General features: G+C 39.6%; 1 protein-coding gene across 10 annotated transcripts in view; it reads right to left on the reverse strand.

The window, feature by feature from the left end:
- The window catches only part of MAP4K3 (mitogen-activated protein kinase kinase kinase kinase 3), an 84,456-nt gene that overhangs the window by 23,943 nt on the left and 38,611 nt on the right, over positions 1-21,902 (reverse strand). Inside the window, exons 15-20 of one of the 10 annotated variants that reach the window (XM_048481867.1) lie at positions 18,160-18,222; positions 8,506-8,564; positions 7,445-7,483; positions 7,133-7,189; positions 3,563-3,661; positions 2,370-2,412 (exon numbers count right to left, since the gene is read on the reverse strand). In XM_048481867.1, coding sequence (XP_048337824.1) covers positions 2,370-2,412; positions 3,563-3,661; positions 7,133-7,189; positions 7,445-7,483; positions 8,506-8,564; positions 18,160-18,222 — 360 coding nt within the window. The remainder of the gene's footprint in view (positions 1-2,369; positions 2,413-3,562; positions 3,662-7,132; positions 7,190-7,444; positions 7,484-8,505; positions 8,565-18,159; positions 18,223-21,902) is intronic. The other 9 variants (XM_048481884.1, XM_048481876.1, XM_048481893.1 and 6 more) reach the window with 9 other exon arrangements.

A 21,902-nucleotide genomic window follows, 5' to 3' on the forward strand; every position in this document is an offset into this window, starting at 1 on the left:
GTCGTGGAACCCCATCCACATTTAAATTTTCCTGGGTAACTAAACAGAAAATTTTTAGGCAGTAGCTGAATCTGTTCACAGATGCTTTTAACTCCTAATTGAGTAATTCCTGTTACTGATATTTTATTGTCTTACAGCTAATTTTTCATTTTGCTTTATTATTTTAACTTGATTTGTTATTGATTATAACCTGTTTGTATGATGCCTTGAATATTGAATAGAACATTTTTATCCTGCCTAAGTAGAAATTTCCTACCTCAAATATTGCCCATTCTCTGGCCTGCCACATTAAACTATAAGCCTCTCTGATCTATTCAACACTATGCCCAAAATTATTGGCTTGCAACCGTTTTTTGGGATACTGTACAATGAAACGCAGTACTAGTAGTAGTCTTTATTTATGGCCAATGACCAAATAACAACAATTTTCCGATAGAGCAAGAACATCTAGAAACCTTACTATAGAACAGCGGGGTTGAGCCTTGTGGACTACGGAGCAGCAGCTTGGAAGAGTGTTCTATTTCTTATCTTTTTAATTATATACAACTTTTATTTTAACTGAACAATTGAACAAGGGTGCTTGTTGGATTGCTAATCATGAGTCATTAAAAATGGCTGAGGGAGGCAGAAGGAAACTCCCAACCATATGCTGAACAACCTAAAATAATGGACATCTTTCAAGTTAAAACAGCTAACTGTTTTGAAGTGTTAATGGATAATGAGGCAGAGATTGTGGATGGCATTCCAGCCAGAAAAACAGCAGAAAGCTCAGAGGCCAGTGAACATTCCTGTGATACAATTAATAACTCTAGTTAACTGATAAGCACGGCGAAGGATGAAGACGGTAATGTTAATGAAATGAAGGATTGGAAATATATTTTAGCCTCTTATGAATTACAGTTGTTACTGCTGAGTACATACTCAAGGAGCTAAAGCTGTTAAACAGTAAAAATGAATAATGTTATCAAACTTAAGGAAGAGAGTGAAAGAGGAGGAACAAATGCTGAATCAGGTAGAGAATCAATTAAGGACTGTTAAAAGAACATGCCCGGATTCCTCCCTGAAAGGCACCAAAACTGGGAATTCCTGCAACCTGATACTCTCTTCTAATAAAATCTGTTTAACTGTATGTAAGTGCAGAAGCATAACCCCTAACAGGAATAATGTTCATCTCACAAGGAGACATGTCAGAATTCTGTTAAGGGGGGAAATTAATTATGTAAACCTTCAGCCAGTGGAAATTCTGAAATCTAGTAGTTAACAACCAAGAATATTACTGATATTTACCACATACAAAATTCCTTCATTATTGTTATGCAAAAGAACTTTTCTGGCACCTAAGGGTTTTTTCCTATCTCTGGTGTTTAAGGACACTCTTCTGCCCATTACTCTATAACGTTGTAGTTGACCAGGAAGGAAGAGCACAACGAACAGCTAGGAAAGATACTATATATGCAACCAACCCCATGACTCCAATTGACAAAATAACTGACACTGATGATCAGATGAAATTGTTGGATATTCAGAATCCACATTGTTCTAAGGAAGTATTAGATAATCAAGTTCTTGAGGACAATCTCAAAGAATCTTATCTGGCTTTACTTGAGCACGAACGGGAAGGAATTATAAATAGACTAGAATTATTAAAGCAGGAACTATTAAGGAGTAGAAGATTCCCAACAACAAAACTGCAGAACACACAACAAGTGGATGATCTAATTACTCTAGATCCCCCTTCCCCAAAAGAGATAGGAACCATGAACATCCCCGCACTCTAAATCAAGAGCAGAATGAAGTTATACCATATGAAATAGTGTTGGATATGCACTCCAATAGAGTCTTGCATTGTGAATCAAACAACAAAAGGGGAGGGGAAACATGGGCACAGGAATTGGCTGAACTAACCCAAAATGCTGATCCTCCAAAGTTGAATGACATCTCTTACATAGAAGAACTAAGTAAAGAAGGCCCTGTATCAGAGGGAAAGGATCTTGACTGGAATGGAAGGCTGGGAAAGAATGGATGTATTTTCACAGATAAAATGGGGCAACTGGACCAGATCACAGTGGAGTGACTAGAAAATCTATATGAGAAAGGCAGACTATAAATAATATAAACAACTTACAAATAATTAACCCGCGATTACCCTTGCACCAATCTCTTCCCTTCCTTACTGTTTAAATTTAAATCACAAGTTCCTTGAGGTAGGCACCTGTATTTTGTTTTCCTATTGTTCTGTGAAGTGTCATATACTTCAATGGCAATATGTTAATGAAACAGCTGCATAACCTGTTTCCTTGTAGGGATGCTGATGTGACAACTGTAACTTTTTAAGTATGTTTCCTACAGCAAATGACAAGATTCCTTACCTTTGGTGGTAAAGGAGGTGGTACTTTAGCCTTCATAGTTGAGCTTAAAGAAGGAAATCAAGAATTAATGATAAATGTCCAAAAACCATTAAAAAGCACAGTATGTGGTATCACAGGTGATTTGGATGGGCAATACAAGAACCCCAGGGTCACTTTGACCAATGAGTTCCAGATAGGTATTTGAAAATCCCCATTTTAATGTGCAGGGGCGCCTCTTTACTGCAGAAACAGCGTAGGAGGCCTTGAAATTAAGTGAAATTTTTATCCCATACAATATCTATATCTATATCTATATCTATCTATATATATATATATCTAAATATATCTATATCTATATCTATCTATCTATCTATCTATATATATATATTTTTCAACGATCAAATTTTGCATATCTGTGGGTGACGTTTTGGAGAAAAAACAAATCAAGAAAGAACGCCTTCTCCACATTAGTTGTGATAACAAACATACTATGTAAATTATGTGAAATGCAGTTAAAATATGCAAATATTTTCCAACTGCTTAGTTCATAATGCATTTCAGATATAGTCCATTTCAGATATAGTCCTTTTCACTAAACAAGCTGCCCATTCTTGATGGAAATTCACAAGTTGGATTGGTATACTAGAATTTACAATATATATTTTTCCAACATGCTTTAAGAAACCAAAATTAGGAACCCAACACTTACTGGGAAAAAATAATCAATTTGTGACTGAGCTCTAATCATTTCAGGGTAAAATGTGTTATTGCAAGAGATAAGAATATTAGAGGCAAAGATTGCAGAATGCAAAAGTGAGAATTTAAGATACAATGAATTATAGACAGTAATAATTTAGCCAGAAGAATTTCAAGCACTACAATCCAATGTTGAATTTCAAGCACCATTCCCTTAAAAAGCAATGGGACAAATGCAGGCAACTATGTTGTACAGTAGTCAGACGTTTTTCAAAAGTGTGATGTGACTACGTGCTATTCTGAAATTTGCACAACTAGCTTTTTTCAAAATCCCCTGTGTGTGTCAGATTATCCACAATCTGATTATAAAAAGATACAGCAAGGCATTCTGTCAACACACACTTTTGTTTCCAAAAAGGCCCATGTCTCTTTAAGAAGAAAATTAAATTCAAAAGTCCAGTCTCTGAAAACGAGATACCAGTAGGAAATGAAAATTGAACATTAAGTACTTTATTTACCCAGAGTTTTGGTTTAAGGTATTGACTTGACTCCCTGCAAATTGCTTGGGAATCACATTTTGTCTCCTTGACTGTCTTTTTCCAAACTCCAATAATGTCCTGTTAAACAAGAGCACTTTTATGGCCTTTTAAAAATACAGAATTATTACTATTCACAGGTTTTGAAAAAACAGCCTGTTCTACCTACATTAAATTAAATTGCTCAACGCCCTTTCCCCCACATAGAAGAAGAAGAGTTTGGATTTATATCCCCCCTTTCTCTCCTGCAGGAGACTCAAAGGGGCTTACAATCTCCTTGCCCTTCCCCCCTCACAACAAACACCCTGTGAGGTAGGTGGGGCTGAGAGAGCTCCATAGAACTGTGACTAGCCCAAGGTCACCCAGCTGGCGTGTGTGGGAGTGTACAGGCTAATCTGAATTCCCCAGATAAGCCTCCACAGCTCAGGCGGCAGAGCTGGGAATCAAACCCGGTTCCTCCAGATTAGATACACGAGCTTTTAACCTCCCATGCCACTACGCCACATAGACTAAAGTCAAGGAAATCTTAGATATCTTGGCAGAACTCCCCAACATATACAAATTCAGAAAGGCTCCCTGAAGTGGAAATAAATGTTCAATATGTGGTCCTTTATAAAGCCAAAATAGAATGGAACCTTGGATACTTCACTGTGAAGGATCTTCTAAGATAAGGAGGGCATGCTGAATCTGGTTATTCCCACTGGCTGCTCAGGGAGGCAGGGTTAATTTCATTATTTCATGCCTCCCATGCAGGAAACCCTAAAGCTCAGTTTGAGTCCTTCTCAAACTAGACCAATGACAGGAAGGATATAATCTATAGAACATTAACACGAACATGCAGAAAATACTGTAATAACATAGGAAAGAATTAGGTAACAGGGAACAATAGCTATTTTAGGAAAAGTATATGTATATAAACTGTCCTTGTCACTTTGCTGCATAAGTCATCAACTGACCAGGGAAGGGTTCAGCATTTTCTCTGTTCCCACAGTCAGCTTGATATCATATCTGTTCTTTGCTACTGTTGTTTTTAGAGGGCAGGTCTTCCTTACCTGAGAGACAAAACCCCCATGGTGGGTATCCAAGGTTCCGTTCTCACTCTGAGAAGGGCATCTTCTGTTACTAGCTACCGTATTTTTCACTGGTCAGGTCTGGATTGTGACAGAATATATTTGGAATGAAAGGAATGAAGAGATCCTTCCACAGGTTTCTTCTTTTTGTCTCTCGTTTCCACCAGGATCTTGTTCAGTTTGTCTCCAGACAATCTCCCACCTTGAAAAGGATAAGCCAGCACAATGGACTTGGAATAAAGGTCTACCTGCCTGGCTCTCAGCCACACAGCACATCTTGTGGTGGAAGATGCTGCCACTGAACATGATGCAAAGGTCATAAAATTAAGTGATGCGTTTGCTAAGAATGTGACCACCTTCAGGCGTTAGTTGGCTCCTTTAGCTGCCCTTTTGTTGTCACTGGGGATTAACTGTCACAGGGGATTAACTGGGGATTTTGTGGCCCAACTGACTGATGCCCTAGAAATCAAGGCTGCTGCTCTGATTATCAATGCTGTTGTCTTGTCAGCCTTTCTAAAGACATAGTCCACTTTCCTATCCAGAGAGTCCTTGATGGATTCCAGTCAATCCTTGGACAAAAGATCCATGGATTACAAAACCATATTGGGAGCACATACTAAGAGTACTTGCAGCAATTTCATAGCAGGTCGGACTAAGGCATGCAGCTTTTTTGTAGTGTTGGGAAAATGCATGTTAGATGAAGGTCTGGTCCATTCTGCCTTGATAAGGTATTCAAAATATTCAAGAAAGGGACTCGATCTCTCTCAGAAAGTTACTTGGGCAAAAAAAATCCTTAATCCCTTTGGGACGAGATTTGCCCCCTTTTATTTCCTCCTCAACAGGGGGCCTCAGAAAAGTCCAATGCTGTAATGGCCTTGACCAGCAGCAAATCATAGTCTTCCCTGTTGGTTGTTCCTCCCCTATGGGCTTTTCCTCAGAAGAGAACTCTCCCTCCTCTCTCTCATCTTACAATGAGAATGGAGACTCGCTGTCTGCACAGTGGTTGGTACCAGAGAATGGAGCCTTTCTTGCTGCCTAAGTAGGCCACTGGTGTGAATCCTCCCTGTGAGGAGTGGTTTGTCCCTCTCCAGGCCTGACCCTTGCCATAGGAATATGCAGGGAGATCTTACTGGGGAGAAATGGCGCCACTGGGGCAACAATGAGAAACAGTGCCCTTGGATTTGCTGTAGCTCTTTCCTTAAGGCTTTTCTAACCATCTCCAATAATTCAGATAAGCCTACCCACAGCCTTGGTGGGAGATGGCTGTACATTACCCCTCCAGAGCTCTGTTGCTGGCATCTGGGTCAAGGGGTTGTCCTCCAGAGGGGTAGCTCACCATCATAGCAGCTGAGCTGAACTGATGGCTGTCTGGGCTGATGTTCCTTGCAGCGCTGCTTTCCCCTGCATCTCTCTCTCCCCTCTATCATCTTGGGGCTCCGTCCCTCCATTCTAACTGTAGAGGATAGCAGTATCGGGTCTGAATCTTCTTCTGAGAGGAACCTGTCAGCACTAATTTCTGCCTGAGCTTCAAAGTCTTCCATGAAGATGGAGGAAGAAGGGAGGGTAATAGACTGAGGTAGGGATTGTACAGATTTGTGAGGAAAACAAGAATAGCTGCTGAGAAGAACACATTTTCCATGTGCTTCCTATCTAGGCGGGGAATAAACTGAGCTCTAGGGTTTCTCGCACAAGAGACAGGAAATGACGAAGGTAGCCCTGCCTCCTTTAGAAGCCAGTGGGAATAAGCCAGATTCAAAGTGCCCATCTCCTCAGAGTGAGAAAAGTACTCATAACCATGTTGCTTCACATATATTAAGTCAGAACAAATAAAAGACAGTTAACTGATAGGATAAATATTGCCAGTTGACTTTTATTTGACTGCAGTCAAGTATTCCATAAAATCACAAATACAACTGCGTAGGTAGCAGTTTACCTTTTTTTACTATAGTGTGAACAGTTTGCAAAGGTAGGAGAGAGTGCTGCCAGTCCCACAGCCTTAATAAACTTAACAGCATAGCAAAGCTTCTCCTACTGGCTAAGCACGACCTGTATCTCAAAGCAGTTGCAGTTTGGATTTAGTCTCTGCTTTAATTTCATTCTTTTTCCATACTGGAGTCTCAAGTGTGCAACAAATAATATGTACTGACTTTCCTCCACATTTTTTGGATGCATCCAGGTAGTTTTTTGGCAAAATACTTTAAACTGTGAGAAGACATTTTTATCATCTCTAACACTAGCCCATATCTCCCTGTTCACTTTCCCTGCTTCTTCTGTCAACAAAAAAGTCTTAAATGGTTCTGCTTGCCACATTAATGGAGAAAGCAGAAGCAAAACGTAACTGTTTTGCCTGCCAGTATGGACTTTATAAAGAAGGGCAGCATTAACCCAACAGGAGAAGTATGCTGAAAAGCAGGACACAGTTTGAACTAACTTTCCTCAGTTACCTACAAAGTGTACATACTCTACAACTAGCAAAACTTACTGTTTAGCATCATCACTGTCCACATCTTCCTCATCTTCTAGATGTGCCACATGTCCCCTATGGAATTAAACAGGGTACCATGTCTGAGTGCAATTTATCAACTTATCAAAGATTTGTTTCCTGCACCTTTAATGTAGATACCTTGCTTGTTTTTTAATCAATCAATCAATCAATCAACAGATGCAAGAGAGATAAGCAAAGAGGTTTGTACAACTGACAAAAACAAGCATCGCCAGACTGCGAGAGAGACAAGAATGTGTGTGCAAGAGAAAGGAGGTTGCAATCAAGAGAAAAAAGGAAGTTAAGAATTACCGCTGATGCAGTTCTTCTTCAACTGATTTTAGAAGACTCCTTTAAAAACAGAAGTAAAATTCAAGGACTGGACACACTTAGCAAAAGCACATAAAATCAGGCACTTTAAAATATGCTTTGACATATGTAAGCCATGCAGTAAATTACATCAACTGCTAAAGATATTAGATGAAACATTTATTCATTTCAGATTGAAGGTTTATTCAACAGCCTAATTATATTGATTATGGCAACAAACAATTATTTCTATGTCAGATTTAGCTATCTTAACATAGCTACTGATGTTAAAAACTTCCCTAAAGATAATGCAACAAAAAACCCTGACAAAACTAGATAAAAAAATAGGCCCTCAGTTTGCCACATTTACACTGCATTTCTTAAATACATTTACTTCAAGCCCATGGGTTGTCACATATTCTTTAAATATTTGAATTGCTTAAATAAATTTTAGTTGATTCTATGAATTCTTGCTAATCAATTATATTTGCAAAAATCTGTGTGAGAAAAGATTAGTTCTACAAAAAGCTACTAGTTTTAAGAAAAACGGCACTGTCTTTCTCAGAGGGAGAAATACCTCTTAAAATGATGCTTGCAATCTACAACCTTTTAACTGCCTCTTTTAAAGAACATAGAAAAGAAGTCTGCCAGTTAATTAGGGGAAATTTTTCAGGCATTTGAAATGTTTTTAAAAGTCTGAATCAGCAGACTAAATTATGCAACCCTGGCATTTTCACAGAATGATTTTTCTTCAATCTTTGAGTTCATCGTCTTTCAAAGCAACATATATTTGAGGCAATCTGGACACTAACACTGATGCATATATGAAAAGACACACAGACATACTAATATACAGATATATGTAAGAAAGCAGCTTTTTATACATCTATAAATCCAAAAATTCCTAAGTAACATATAATCACAACAGCTAGATTTTAGTTAAATACCCATTGATTTTGTTTTACTTTAATTTTTTACAGTTGATTTCACACCAAACCAGAAGTATAAACCTTTAAAAACATCAGCGAAAGAGGAAATATGTCCCCTATTATTAAAATACTCACTTATTTGCGCCCAAGAAGTAACTGCCTTGGGGACTTTGACCATATTCTAGTTGCAAATCCTAGCGAGAGAAAATAAATTATCAATCATAAACATATAAAGAGTTAATATAATGTTCTGCCATTCCTAGTGTTTAAATTTCAGCATCTACACTGTCACTGATGTTTCTACATGGTCTTCAGTGGCACACAACAGCCTAGAAGTAACCAATACAAAATGAATAGTATATAACAGGGGTAGGGAACGTGCGGCTCTCCAGATGTTCAGGAACTACAATTCCCATCAGCCCCTACCAGCATGGCCAATTGGCCATGCTGACAGAGGCTGATGGGAATTGTAGTTCCTGAACATCTGGAGAGCCGCAGGTTCCCTACCCCTGGTATATAATTTGTGTCACGCTTGGTTGAAGAAAAAAACCATATGCAGAAAAGAAGCTGCCACAATTGAGGGAGGGGGCATCCTGGCCTCCACCAGCAGAGTTCCACCCTCTGCTTCCACTTCAGAAAGAGCACAGGGGAAAGAGGAACCCCAGTGTAACCCCACCCCTGAGCCACAGAATAAGCAACTGGAGGAGCCTGCTCCCCCAGGAAGAAAAAGAATTTTAAACTAATGGCCAGAAATATGGGGAGGGTTCAAGTACTGCTAGGCAATTATGCCCCTCCCAATCTTGGCAAGAAGAACTCCAGCAAGGAAAGACTAGCTTAGCCTCCATGGGATATAAACGTTCAGTCTGACATTGTGAAAATGAAATAATCTTCCAACTCTGCTTTTCCCTTCAATCCCTTCGTGTACTTTGTCTTCAGCTGGTAAGCCTGAGGGACAAGGGTCCTGTCTCTACTGATTGATATGACCCTTTTTGGACGACAAGTATTTGAAAACCAGATGGGGAGATAAATAAAAAGTGTATGCAGGCTCTATAGTGCACAAGACTGCACAACCTCTTGCCAAAATATGTTTTTGGGTTTAATTTAACCTGTCATATATCCCTCCAGGTGTAACATAGTCCTTCATCAAGTAGAAGACATCATCTGCATACACCTGAGATCTAATCTTATATAAGCATGCTTGCAGTATGAAGTTTCTGAATATGTGGATGTTTATAGGCAGAAAGATGCACTTGGATATACCCAAGCAAAAAAGAAACAAGAAATCCTCAGGAATACCCCTCTGCCTCTGCTGAGCCTTGCACCCCCCCCCCCCTTCTGAATCCACTTTTTAGTCTTCTCCCAGCTTAGGGCCAAAAGCTACGGAGACAGCCTGGAATCCCTGCTTTTGTTGCATTTTCCAGCTCCTCCAAGGCAGTGCACATCCTCCGAAGAAAATGTGGCATGTGCCCCTAACAACCAGCCTCCCCCTCAGGGACTGCTGAACTAACCAGTCTTTGGTGCACTCTGTTGCCTCTTAAGGGACCTTTGCCCCTTACCTGTCCTTCGATGCCACAGGGAGCAATTAAGAAAATGTTCCTAAAATTTTTGGAACCCACACCCCGCCCTTAAAAAAACTGGGGGGAAAATCTCAAAATGGTAAGAAGAACCCTGAAAATGCAGACCAATGAAAAACACATCACCCTCAAATCTAGATGTTTCTTGCACCCAGGACCCCAACAGCAGAGAAAGCAGAAAAACAGCCTTGATGGCAGAATGCCCAATTGGCTGCTCAAGACGTTCCCGCTAACCATGAAGCATCTGGAAACCTAGATCCATCATAAGGCTTTGCAGGATGCTGGACTTGGCCTGGCTGGGAGTTTCTGCAGACTCCAGGCCACTGCTATAACTGCAGGCACTCACTCCTATAACCTTATTTGGCTCTTCTGGCTGTTATGGGATCAACAGCTCTAACACTGTTTAATATCCTCGACTTGACCCCTCTCTGGCTTAGCTCCTCCCCAGGTGCAAACAGCACAGATAGAAAGGTGTGGAAGTTTCATCTTTGTGGTTGGCCTGTGCATACTCAGTCCCAATGCAGGACTGCACAAAAGGCATGGTGCTCAATTTAAAATCTTCATGACTGCTATTGAACTTGAACTGGTGATTCTGACTTTATAATATGGAATCTCTGAAAGCTTGAGACATCATCTTTCATGTAGGAAAAAGGAAGCTAAGGCTTAATAGTAGTGAAGAATTATCAACAACTCCCCTCTGACATATCTCAGCTGAAGGCAGAGGATCTAGAACTTTTGCAATAATATCCAATGATCAAGTTTGCACAGTTCTTATTCCTTTCCATGGACACTACTTTCATTCTTCCTATTCTGATACATTATTGCCCACCTATATCCCATTTTTATTAATCTACCAATGCAAATCATTCAAATGTTCATCAGGGGAAGGGGTGAGCAGATGAGAGTGGTCCATGCTTCATTGTTAGGTGCTTTGTGAACTGGCAAGCAACACCCCCGCCCTCCGAACTACGCTTATAACATTAAACAAGAATGTTAGAAGGAAAGTGGATTAATCATGAAGGAAGTGCCTTTTCAAAAGAAAGGAAATCTCTTAGAGAAATTCATTTTACTTAAAAACTTCGGGAATGTTGCTGGATCTTTAATGTGCTTGAAAAGAGAAAGATGCACTAGCTTTCAGTTATTTCCAAAGTGACTGACCACTCTATGAGATCCAGCAAGTTGCAAATCCTTGCAAAATGCAGTCTTGTAGCAATTCCCACACATCCCATAAAACTCCTTAAATTACAGTAAGCTAAGTTTATCTTTACATGATTCAAGCTTTAAAAGGAAAAATGCTGAGATAAAACAATCCATTCTTAACGAAGTAACCATGCTTTAAATGATCTTTTCGGGCTGCAGTCTTATGCACACTTATCTGGGCAGCAAGCCTTATTGAACATACTGGGAATTACTTTACAATAAATATTCATAGGACTAGATTGTACACAGAAGTTACAAATGAATGAAATGCTAATGAAGATCTGACAAATTATTAAAGGTGCTCAAGGAATTGTAGCAGTTGTACCGATTATACAAATGTGCATAGAAAGGGAAACTGAATATCTTAATGGTTGGGCAGAGATAAAATGTCTCTCTTGATTTGTGAAAAACAAGTTATCCACAATACTGACAGAAAAGGTAATAAGAAAAAATAAGCAAACCTCTACAAATTGTAAACAGTCCCTTCATCTGTCACCATATGTTAGAAAACTCACAGGAACATTTTTATGAGAAGTGACATCTGTCAGTGCGGTTTATGTTTGTATTATTTAAAGGCCTAAACCTTTGCTTACTTGCCTGTTCACTGCCCTGCTGTCTGTTAGTATTAGCAGCCTAAAATGAATATCATCTTACATTTTTCACATTCCTTCCTAAACTGCTATTACTACATACTTTAAAAAATAACTAGATTTCAGCCTAGATATTATTATGTCTACCATTATTATGGCTACCAATCTTGATCCTCCTTGATCTCAGATTGCAAATGCCTTAACAGACCAGGTGCTCAGGAGCAACAGCAGCAGAAGGCCATTGCTTTCACATCCTGCATGTGAGATCCCAAAGGCACCTGGTGGGCCACTGCGAGTAGCAGAGAGCTGGACTAGATGGACTCTGGTCTGATCCAGCTGGTTTGTTCTTATGTCAAAACAGGAGAAAATAATTTTTGTATGATTTCTTTGTGTATGTTTATAGGATAATAATAATAATCATAAAAGTAGGACAAGGTAGACAAAAAGTTACCACCTCCTTAGTCAATCTAGCTCTTTTGGAATGCATGATTCACAAAAACTGAATCCTGTTTTTGTAACATGCGTATTTGAAGGATGAATATGCTAATGTATATATAAATTAAACACTAATGGAAAAGGCTGTAGGCTTACTGGGTCTGATTCAGTATAAGGCAGCTTTAAATAATTACATCTGTATGAGGGACTAATATCTGTTCCATTACATAAAACAGAAGCAATTTGTTGTGGGGAGTGAGGAGTCCTCGGAGGAAGAGCTAGGTGAGGAGAGCTTAGTCCAGTCACAACCCCAACAAGGGATCAGTTCAGATCAGCCAGAACCTGAACGGGGGTTAACTCCATCCTGTCAAAGCCCCAACAGAGATGAATTCAGTCTCCCCAGAACCCCAGCAGGGTGAAACTGAACAGCTGACTAGCCAGGGCTCAGAGTCCGAAGTACATGTAGAAGCACATTTCCCTGACCCTGCACCAGCTAAGCAATGCAGACTGCACTGCAGATAGGAATTATTGGCTAAAAGGCGAAGGGACGATTTGCGGTGCTTGTTTGAGCTGGGAAGAAATAAGCCTTCTCAGGATAAGGATTAATCTCCTATGGGGGCCTACAAGAAGTCTGCTTGGGAGGCAGGCTGATGTTGACACAATCGTGCATTTGTCCGCTGTCTCACTTACATCCACCTTGCTGATTTTGGTAAACCTGGCTCTGACTTAGCAACTCCCGATTTTGCTTCGGGTTTTTCTGACACTGTTTCTGTTTCTGACTTCGAGCTCTGTGTTGCTTGAGTGGCTTTCCCACGCCGAAACATTGTAACCTAACACCCCTGGCCTGCGGTCTAGATTGACACACAATTACCTAGCACGGCCAGAGTAATTGTTGCACTTGTGTTTTGCTCCTCCAAATAATGTAGGATATCTAAGGCAGGGGTCCCCAAACTTTTTAAACAGGGGGCCAGTTCACTGTCCCTCAGACTGTTGGAGGGCCGGACTAAAAAAAACTATGAACAAATTCCTATGCACAAATGATTGTAAAATGTTTGATTTCACCTTTCAGCCTTTCTGTCATGGTCTATTTTTAGAACAGTGACCAAAGTATGTCAAGTACAGTGTGGGCTCCAAATATTGTTGGGGAGGCTGTGGAATACCTTCCCCTGTAAAAAAAAAAAGCAGAACTTTCCCAATGAAACATTCCATCTAACCCAGGATCAGGTATCTTCCTGGGTTCTTTCCTCCCTAGCAGCCAGCGAGCGATTCGCCAGCCTGGCTGATGCCAATGGGAGTGAGGCGGAACAGAAAGCCTGAGAGCAACACATGGAGTAGCTGAGAGGGAAGGGCAGAGCAGGCGTTGCCACATGTAAGGTTTCCAACTCTGGGTCAGAAAATTCATGGAGATTTGAGGGTGCCATCATGTAATTGCAATCAACAGCCGTTGGGGCCGGTTCCTCCTCTCCCTCGAGCCCCCACTGCACATGAATGGAGCCATCGCCACCATGCCTGGCGGGCCGGATAAATGCCTTCAGGGGGCCACATTAGGCCCCCGGGCCGTAGTTTGGGGACCCCTGATCTAAGGACTTAAATCCAAGAGACTCAAATGAAATTGTACTGTCCTGATGTCAAGACAGACACCATCTTTGAAAGCTAAAAGCTGAGAAAAAAATCCTGTTTGTTCTCACGACTTACTAGAGTTCAAATTTACAGGTGCCATTTGTTAAGTGCTCAAGGTTACTGTGCTGCTCAAGGTTACTGTGTGCCTCTTAGAAGGATGGTATCATACACACTAATTGAAAACCAGATGCAGCTGGTTACCCTGAGAAAGTTTCATTTTACAGGGGAGGGGGAAACTTGCTCATTGTTAATGAGGCCTAGAAAAGTGTGATTAAAAGTGTGCCCTTGTTGCTCAATCAAGGGTCCCCTCTTGAAGTCAGCCTAAACCATAAATCAGAGGCGTGGATAGGCCAGAGTGCGCCCAGTGCACACTCTGGCTTTTTTGCCCCTCCCGCACCCCCCCCCCGCTGTTGGGGGGGGGATTTTCTGCCTCCCACGTGACCAGAATTGGCGCACCCAGTGCGTTGCGCACCCCCCGCCCAGTGCGTTGCGCACCCCTGGTGGCTTCGCCACTGCCATAAGTCCATACTTTTCTTATCCTCCTCTTTGTTTGCATTGAACTTTGCCCATGCACTTGACAATTTAGTGCCTCCTTATAAGAGTCTACTGTGGTACGTAGAAGCTAGTCTTTGTTATTTTCTGTTATATAACTGTCTGCACCTTAATACATTCTTCTGTTATTTGTATTTCTGTAGTTTTACTTCAACACATTTTAAAAATAATTTTTGGTGTCTTTCAGTTTTTGGTTCAGAGCCCATGGTGCTTGGAGTTGCTACCACCCCAAGGGCCGGGTTTGATCCTTGGCTCCTGGTAGCAACATACCAGTTGTGGTTCCAAGCCTCTATGCAGAAATAATAAAAGAACTAAACTGACTGGAGGAGTGAGTAGTCAAAATCACACACAAAAAAACATGTTATACAGCCATGAAAGAAAAGCAGTTTAGAAATTAAAAATAAAATGGCAAAAGTCACTTTGAAAAAATGATGACTTTCAGTTTTGACTTTTGGCTGCTGTGTTTATCCTAATAATACAGGTTACAATATAGATTACAATCTTGGCTGGATCAGTTTAAAATCATAGATCCTGAGCAAGCAGGGTTTCGTAAGAATAAATCTACATTAGATCACTGCTCAGTATTATCCCATCTTGTGAACAAATATTCCTCTACTGGAGCTGCCTAATTATTTGTAGCTTTCATTGATTTAAAAGAAGTCTTTGACTCTGTAATAAGAAACCTCCTATGGGATAAGATGAGGTTATTGAATGCGGATCCTAGGTTTTTATTCTTAATCAGGCAATTGTATATTAACACCATTTGTCAAGTTAAATGCTCTCATGATGGTGAGCTTACCAGTAGAATTTGTATGCCCCGTGGGATTAAACAGGGATGTATACTGACTCCCACTCTTTTCAATATTTATTGAAATTATTTGGCTTATGAATTGTTTTCAGTTCATACCGGTAGTCACAGTCCTAAGCTGCATATTGCACATGTTCTGTTACTTTTGTATGCAGACGATGCCGTGCTATTTTCTTTGTCTAGCATTGGGCTTAAACATCTAATGTATCGTTTTGCCAACTATCATGAAGGTAACAGGTTGGAAATTAATTATACCAAATCTGAAGTTCTTGTTTTTGCAAAGAGCTGGAAGCCCATGTATTGGCAAATTATGAGTTATAAGATTGAACAAGTGAAACATTTTAGATATCTTGGCATCTGTTATAGATACAACTTGTCATGGTGTTTCCAACAGCAGGCAGCAATTACTGCCACACACCAACACTGCAGCCATATACCGTTTTTTCTATAGTAAGGGCAATCAATATATCCCAGCTGCCCTGAAAGTCTTCAATGCTAGGATTGGCTCGCAGTTGCTATACAGATCCCCAATTTGGGGATTGACAGAAGTCACCAACTATTACATATGGGTACAGAGTGGGGAGGGTGTTGCCTGGAAAGGGTTGTCTTCCCACCTCTACCTATATGTGATGGCCGATGACTTCTGTTTCAGTGTATCTGAAGAAGTGTGCATGCACATGAAAGTTTATACCAATAAGGAAACTCTGTTGCTCTTAAAGGTGCCACAGGACTCAAAAATAAGAACAATACGAACAGCAAGATTAATAATGAAGCAAGAAACCCCTGCTTCCAACCCTAATAGAATAGATCCAGATCCATATCACTTGGAAATGGCATTGGTGGGCTGAATGTTTCCCCCTCCTGTGAATAGGAATATTCAGTAAGAATTCCTGTTTTCTCTTTATCCTATCTGAACATTAGTTTCTGAAGGTAGTGGCTTTGATGAAACCATCTAATGTACATCTGTTTCCTGGATGGAGCTTTAACTGTCTTAATGGTGTCACTCTTCAAACACATGGCTATAATTACCTTATCCCTCTAACACTGTAAAACAAAAAGTCTGCACATACTGCATCTGGGATATAATTTTTACCCCATGCCAAATCCAATACATGTTGGGGAAGAAAAAGTCCTTCAGATCAGATTTTGCTTGTGGTGGCAGAAATAATTGAATTTCACAGTATTAAAACATATCAAGCTTGAAAACACACTGTGACATGAAGCAGAATTCTGCCTCCTCACGCCCCCAAAGAGACTGACAATTCCCCTTCTGCATATTGAATAATTTACACCAGAATAGTTCCTTTGCAACTGTGGTCTGAACCTAATATAAACCTTCATGAATTTTAAAATAAAACATTTAAAAGCATCTACAATGAATCATTCCTATAATTTTTTATATCTGGGATGTTTTTTCTACACCACTGAAATATTTATCTGTAGTAAGGCAAATGTTCTTTGGGTTGTCATGAAGGGCTGTATCTCCCCAGAGCACTTAGAAATGGTTCCCTGGATCTCAGGCTGATTCCGCATGGGCCAAAAACAGCAGTGTGAAAACGGTGTGAAAACAGTATAAACCCTTCCCCACTGTTTCAAACCCTTTTACACCATTTTCACACTGTTTTCACACTGCTGCTTTTGGCCCATGTGGAATCAGCCATAGTTTCCTTAATGAAGTCCCGGAAGTGTTTTTTTCTACCCCAATATATTACAGGGGCTGGGGTAAAAAACTTCCCCAATAGCAAACTGCATAGATATGGGGAGGGGTTCCTCTTTCCCAGTGTGCCTTTTTGGTTACAGAAAGAGTCTAAGTGCCAGAACACTTTTATGGCATTACTGTTCCTATGTCTGGTGGTAATGAGTATTAAAACTGAGATTACTCTGGACCTGTCTATTCCTCATTTACTGTGTACATGAATTTCTGAGAATTAACCCATCAGTTAACTTTGATAAACTGTGCTTAGATTTCAACAATTACTTAATTATATAAACACTTTGACTGTAGCATCCACAGTTGATGTATCAGACGCAAGGGGAATGAAATCTGTACTTGCCATATGCCGAAAGAAATGTTCACATCAGAGGAACATAATAACATTTGTTTCCATGATCTATTCCATACATTGCTATAATCATATGCCATGTAAATGCAGAAGAGTGATATGTGAATAGGAGACAATGAATAATTAAAAATGCATTTATATGGCTTAAGTGACATGGGAAGGGGAGAACTGTTCTGAAACACAGTGCAGATTAGTGTTCAAAGCAAAGAAGACTTAACAGTTAAATCCAAAAGTCCCATGAAGGCAACTTTCCTGCCTCCCCACCCCCTGCAGCCCACTGAAATCATGAAGTGCTGCCCCTTGTGTTTCATGCCCCCACAGAGAGCTCTTAGTGAAATGTGCAGGGTGGGTGGGTGAGGGATTACAGTGGGAAAAGAAACTGGTAAAATTGCCCATCTCCACTGAAATACCCTTCTGTCATTAGAAAACAAGCATTAGATACAGCCCTATGTCTGCAGCTACTTTTCAGTATTAATAGCAGCATCCATTGTTCTACTACTGCATATTAATATTTCAGATAACATTGCCAGATTAAATACAGAAGCAGTACTCAAATACTATTTTCTTTACTGTGCTGCTTACACCCCTTGCCAACCTTACATAGTACCTGTAGCTTTATCTATGTACCCAAGATTCTTAATAAATATAGACATGTTAGATAATTAACATAGCTAACACTTCATTGCTCTTTACAAATTTTAGAACAATTTTTTGAGGCTGCAAAACTCACTTTGAAAAATGTTAGTGTGTCAAAATGCAGTGCTAACCATGCATTATTACACTGAGTTACTTTATCGCTAAAGTATGTGTGAGTTTAGCACATATTTGACTTTTCTGCAGAGGACAGAAGAAGCATGGCCACTGAGCAAAACATTTAACTCTGGAAAAAAACAACAACAACAAAAGACAAAAACACACACTGAAAGAAAAGCAATAGATGAAAATACCAGATTAGATCTTGCAGTGTAGTATATTTCTTCTGAACTGTCCAAAAAATCGTTACTGGCGTGCTGTTCATCAGACAAAGACCAGAAACTCAAGTTAATTACTGAAAAGCATCTATGTACAATGGAGATAAATCACGAAGGGGAGCAATATTAGTTTGTAGAAGTAGAAAACAGCAAGTGTGCAGTACCCCCTAAAAGACTAGCAATATTTCTGGCAGGGAAAGAGTTTTTGTGAGTCATAGTTCTCGCCTTCAGATACTTCTTCAGGTATCAGAAGAAGGGAGCTGTGATTCAAGAAAGCTTATACTCTGCCAGAAATTTTGTTAGTCTTTTAGGGGGTACTGCAAACGTGCTACTGGACATATGTACAGTGGGACATTTTTACAAGACAGGTGGGTATGCCATTATTATTTAATGACATTTCTAGGAGTTTGTATTAGTTCAGGCTTCAGCAATGCAACAATGACAAGAGCAAAAATACAAGGGCCAGAAAAAAATACTACATTTATTATTAACATTCATCTTTATCAATTTCAAATTTTCTTGCCTCATTTTGCGCATTAGTTTACAGTAGAGGATCTGACATTCTTTCTAGAATATTGCAGTATATGGACCTCTCCATATTTTATAATATTTTATAATATCAAAGAAATTTGGGGTACTAGATAGCTTGTGTATATGGATAGTTTAATTATAAGACCAACTTCCTCATTCTTCTGAGGATTACCAACTACATTCAGACTGCCTTCAATCAAAGCCAATGATAAAAGTTGCAAGAATCATTGTAGCAAAAGCTGCGATTTCACCCCATTCACATTAAATTTGGTTCCAGTGGATAGCAAACAGTTGTATGAAACTATCTAGAAAAAAATGTGCTAATAAAAGTATGGTTCTCGCATTTATTTATTTCCTAGGTATCTAATGTATAGGATTTTATAGCTACTGCTTTCAATGGCTTTGACATGGTGGCTAGTACTCTAAAACAGGAACCAGACTAACATCAAAAACCCAAAATTAATGTCAGGGCAATTTGCTTCCAAATTGGCTTCTGATGGGGTAGAAACAACTTCCTATATTAATGGCGTGGGGAGTGCTAAAATCAAAATTGTTACAAAAATTATAAGCCAGTAATGGCAAAGCTTTTGGCCTCAGTATGTAAAAAAAATGGAAAATGCCTAACTCAACTCTGCTGGCATGTCAATGTTCCGTTCCCCCCACAAACAAAAGAGAAACAATTCTTTACATATTAATTTGTTTTTTGAAAATATAGTCCACTTACGTGTGGTGCTATGCAGTATATAAAGAACTGTCAAATAATTACAAAAATGACTCAGTCAGGGAGAGTAGTTGTTGTTGGGTGTTGGTGACAAAAACACTGACACGCATGTTATAGGTTCACCATCACTGTTATAAGTTATGGCCAAGGCGCAACTGAACTGTAAAACAAGGCTTGAGCCACCTGTTTTTCCTCGAACTGCAAAGGACTGTGAGATTAAAAGCTGAGTTAGAATGCGTAATACAGTCACCTTCTGAAAACCGAAAGCCCCCATTTCCACTGGCTCCCTGAATGGGCCTGAACAGCTTTTAGAATCTCATCCACTGTCTAAAAATGGTCAATTACTGATTAATTAATCAGAGGGCCCCCTGCCCCCTCCTGATGCCCCATGTACCATCTAATTCCCTCCTGGGGACTTGAGTGTAGGGGGGTTGGGGACCGGATCCCATTGTATTGTAATTGGTTTATAGGTTATTCTGCTGCTGCTGTTTTAAAGGGTTTTATCTATGATTTATTGTATTTTAATCTATATTTTGGGTTTGTTGTATTTTACTTGTTGGCTGTTGCTTATTGTACACCACCCAGAGTCCTTCAGGGATTGGGTGGTATACCAAATCCAATATTAATATTAATATTAATATTAATATTAATATTATTATTATTATTATTATTATTATTATTATTATTATTATTAATAATAATGATGATGATGATGATGATGATGATGATGATGATGATGATGATGATGTAGGTGACAGGTTTGAGCCTGGTAAGTACTCCTTGGATGATAAGCTTGTCATGATGGCTGATTCTACAGAGGTCAAAACTTTGGCTCAGACTCTGTCAGAGATAAAGTGTCACTCTCCTGGGGTGCTTGGTGATGAGAGAGATAGAGTGCTCTCAACACCTTGGGGTAGGCCTACTTTAGCAGACCAGGCTGCTCCTGCAATTTCTTTCTGAAAATGCAGGAAGTCAAGGCCTGGGGCACCTGAGAAGAATAAAGAAGGGACAGAGGACTATTTGCTCCCCAGCTTTCCCACTTTGTTTGTCACATATTGCAGACCTCTGTTAGGGAAGAAAATACAGAGGAAGAGGCTTCCACTTATAATGCATTATCACAGTCAGTACCATCTTAGTACAATGGGAAAAGAAGAAATTTTTTTCAGATTTTTTAAGGAGGACATAAAAAGAGGTGCAGAGAATAAGATTAAAATGAATAGTCATGGAAAGTCTAGCAGTCAGAGGTCACACAGAAATCCTGCAGTTCTCTTTTTCTATGAAGGGAAAGAACTGGAAAAAGATTCTTCCCTCCCACACGCTTCCTACACTGGAAGAGACAAAAAACTGAAGTTTGGCCCTGTGTCCTGATTTGATGGAAAGAACCATGCATCAACCAGGATGTTCCCATGTACTGAGTAAGGGCAGCTTAACATTCTGCATATTAAGTCAACCAGCATCAACACTTAAACTTGCACGTGTGTGTGAAACAGGAGCAAGGAAACATCCAAATCAACAGTCTACAGTCACACTATAGTCTTGTCCCTATCTGTCACAAAACAAATCTTCAAGCACTTCCCACAAATACACAATTTGTTCCTGCCAGAGGTGTGAACTCAGATTTTAAAACTTTTAAAAAGTTATTGATAGACTATGTCTTAATACATGTGATATTTTAACCCATCTCAATTCTCCCCAAGCTTCAAAAAGACTATGCGAAATATGAAAGCCGGAATGCAATTAATTCAGAACTCCTTGACATCATGGATGATAAACAGAGTTTGTTCAAAAGAACTAACCAAGTGACTAAGAAAACCATAAGAAAACCAGAGAGGACCTTCAAGGTAACTAATATACTAAAAAGATGGAACACTTAGAAAAAGGAAACAGTGCAAAAACAAGACGAATAAAAAGAGGGATGCTATTCGGTATGAAAACAAGACAGATGGTAAATTAATATGGGTGGACCTAACTGTCCTAATAATAGAGTAAAATCACAAGAAGGATTTTGCTGCCTTCCTGGCATGGCCAGTTACTAATCAACAGGGGACGGGGTGAGGAATTGTAGCTTGCCTAGTAATTACTTCCCAGTTAAAACTTATGGAGTAAAGCAAAAGAGAGAAAATGTTCATCTTAGAACAAAATTCTAATACCAGCTATTGATTCAGGTGCTCAAGCATTACTGGAATTATGAGCCTAAGAATCAGTAGTCACTAACTAACTAACTCCATAGCATTCTCCATCCTTTAGCTAGGCCAATGGAACTAGTTATACTAATCTACCAAGACTAACCTAATATACATTCAGAGTAGAATAATTTCACTTATAGATATGAAGGAGTCTCTAAATTGCATCCAAAGAGATATTTACCTCTTTAAGAGGCTGAAAACCAGGGAGATGAAGGACTAGATGAAGACAATACCCTAGGATTGTATTCACTGAAGTAAATGTTCTAGCAACTAAGAGCAGT

Source organism: Sphaerodactylus townsendi, linkage group LG01, assembly GCF_021028975.2.
Source record: "Sphaerodactylus townsendi isolate TG3544 linkage group LG01, MPM_Stown_v2.3, whole genome shotgun sequence".
Classification (NCBI taxonomy): Eukaryota; Metazoa; Chordata; class Lepidosauria; order Squamata; family Sphaerodactylidae; genus Sphaerodactylus; species Sphaerodactylus townsendi.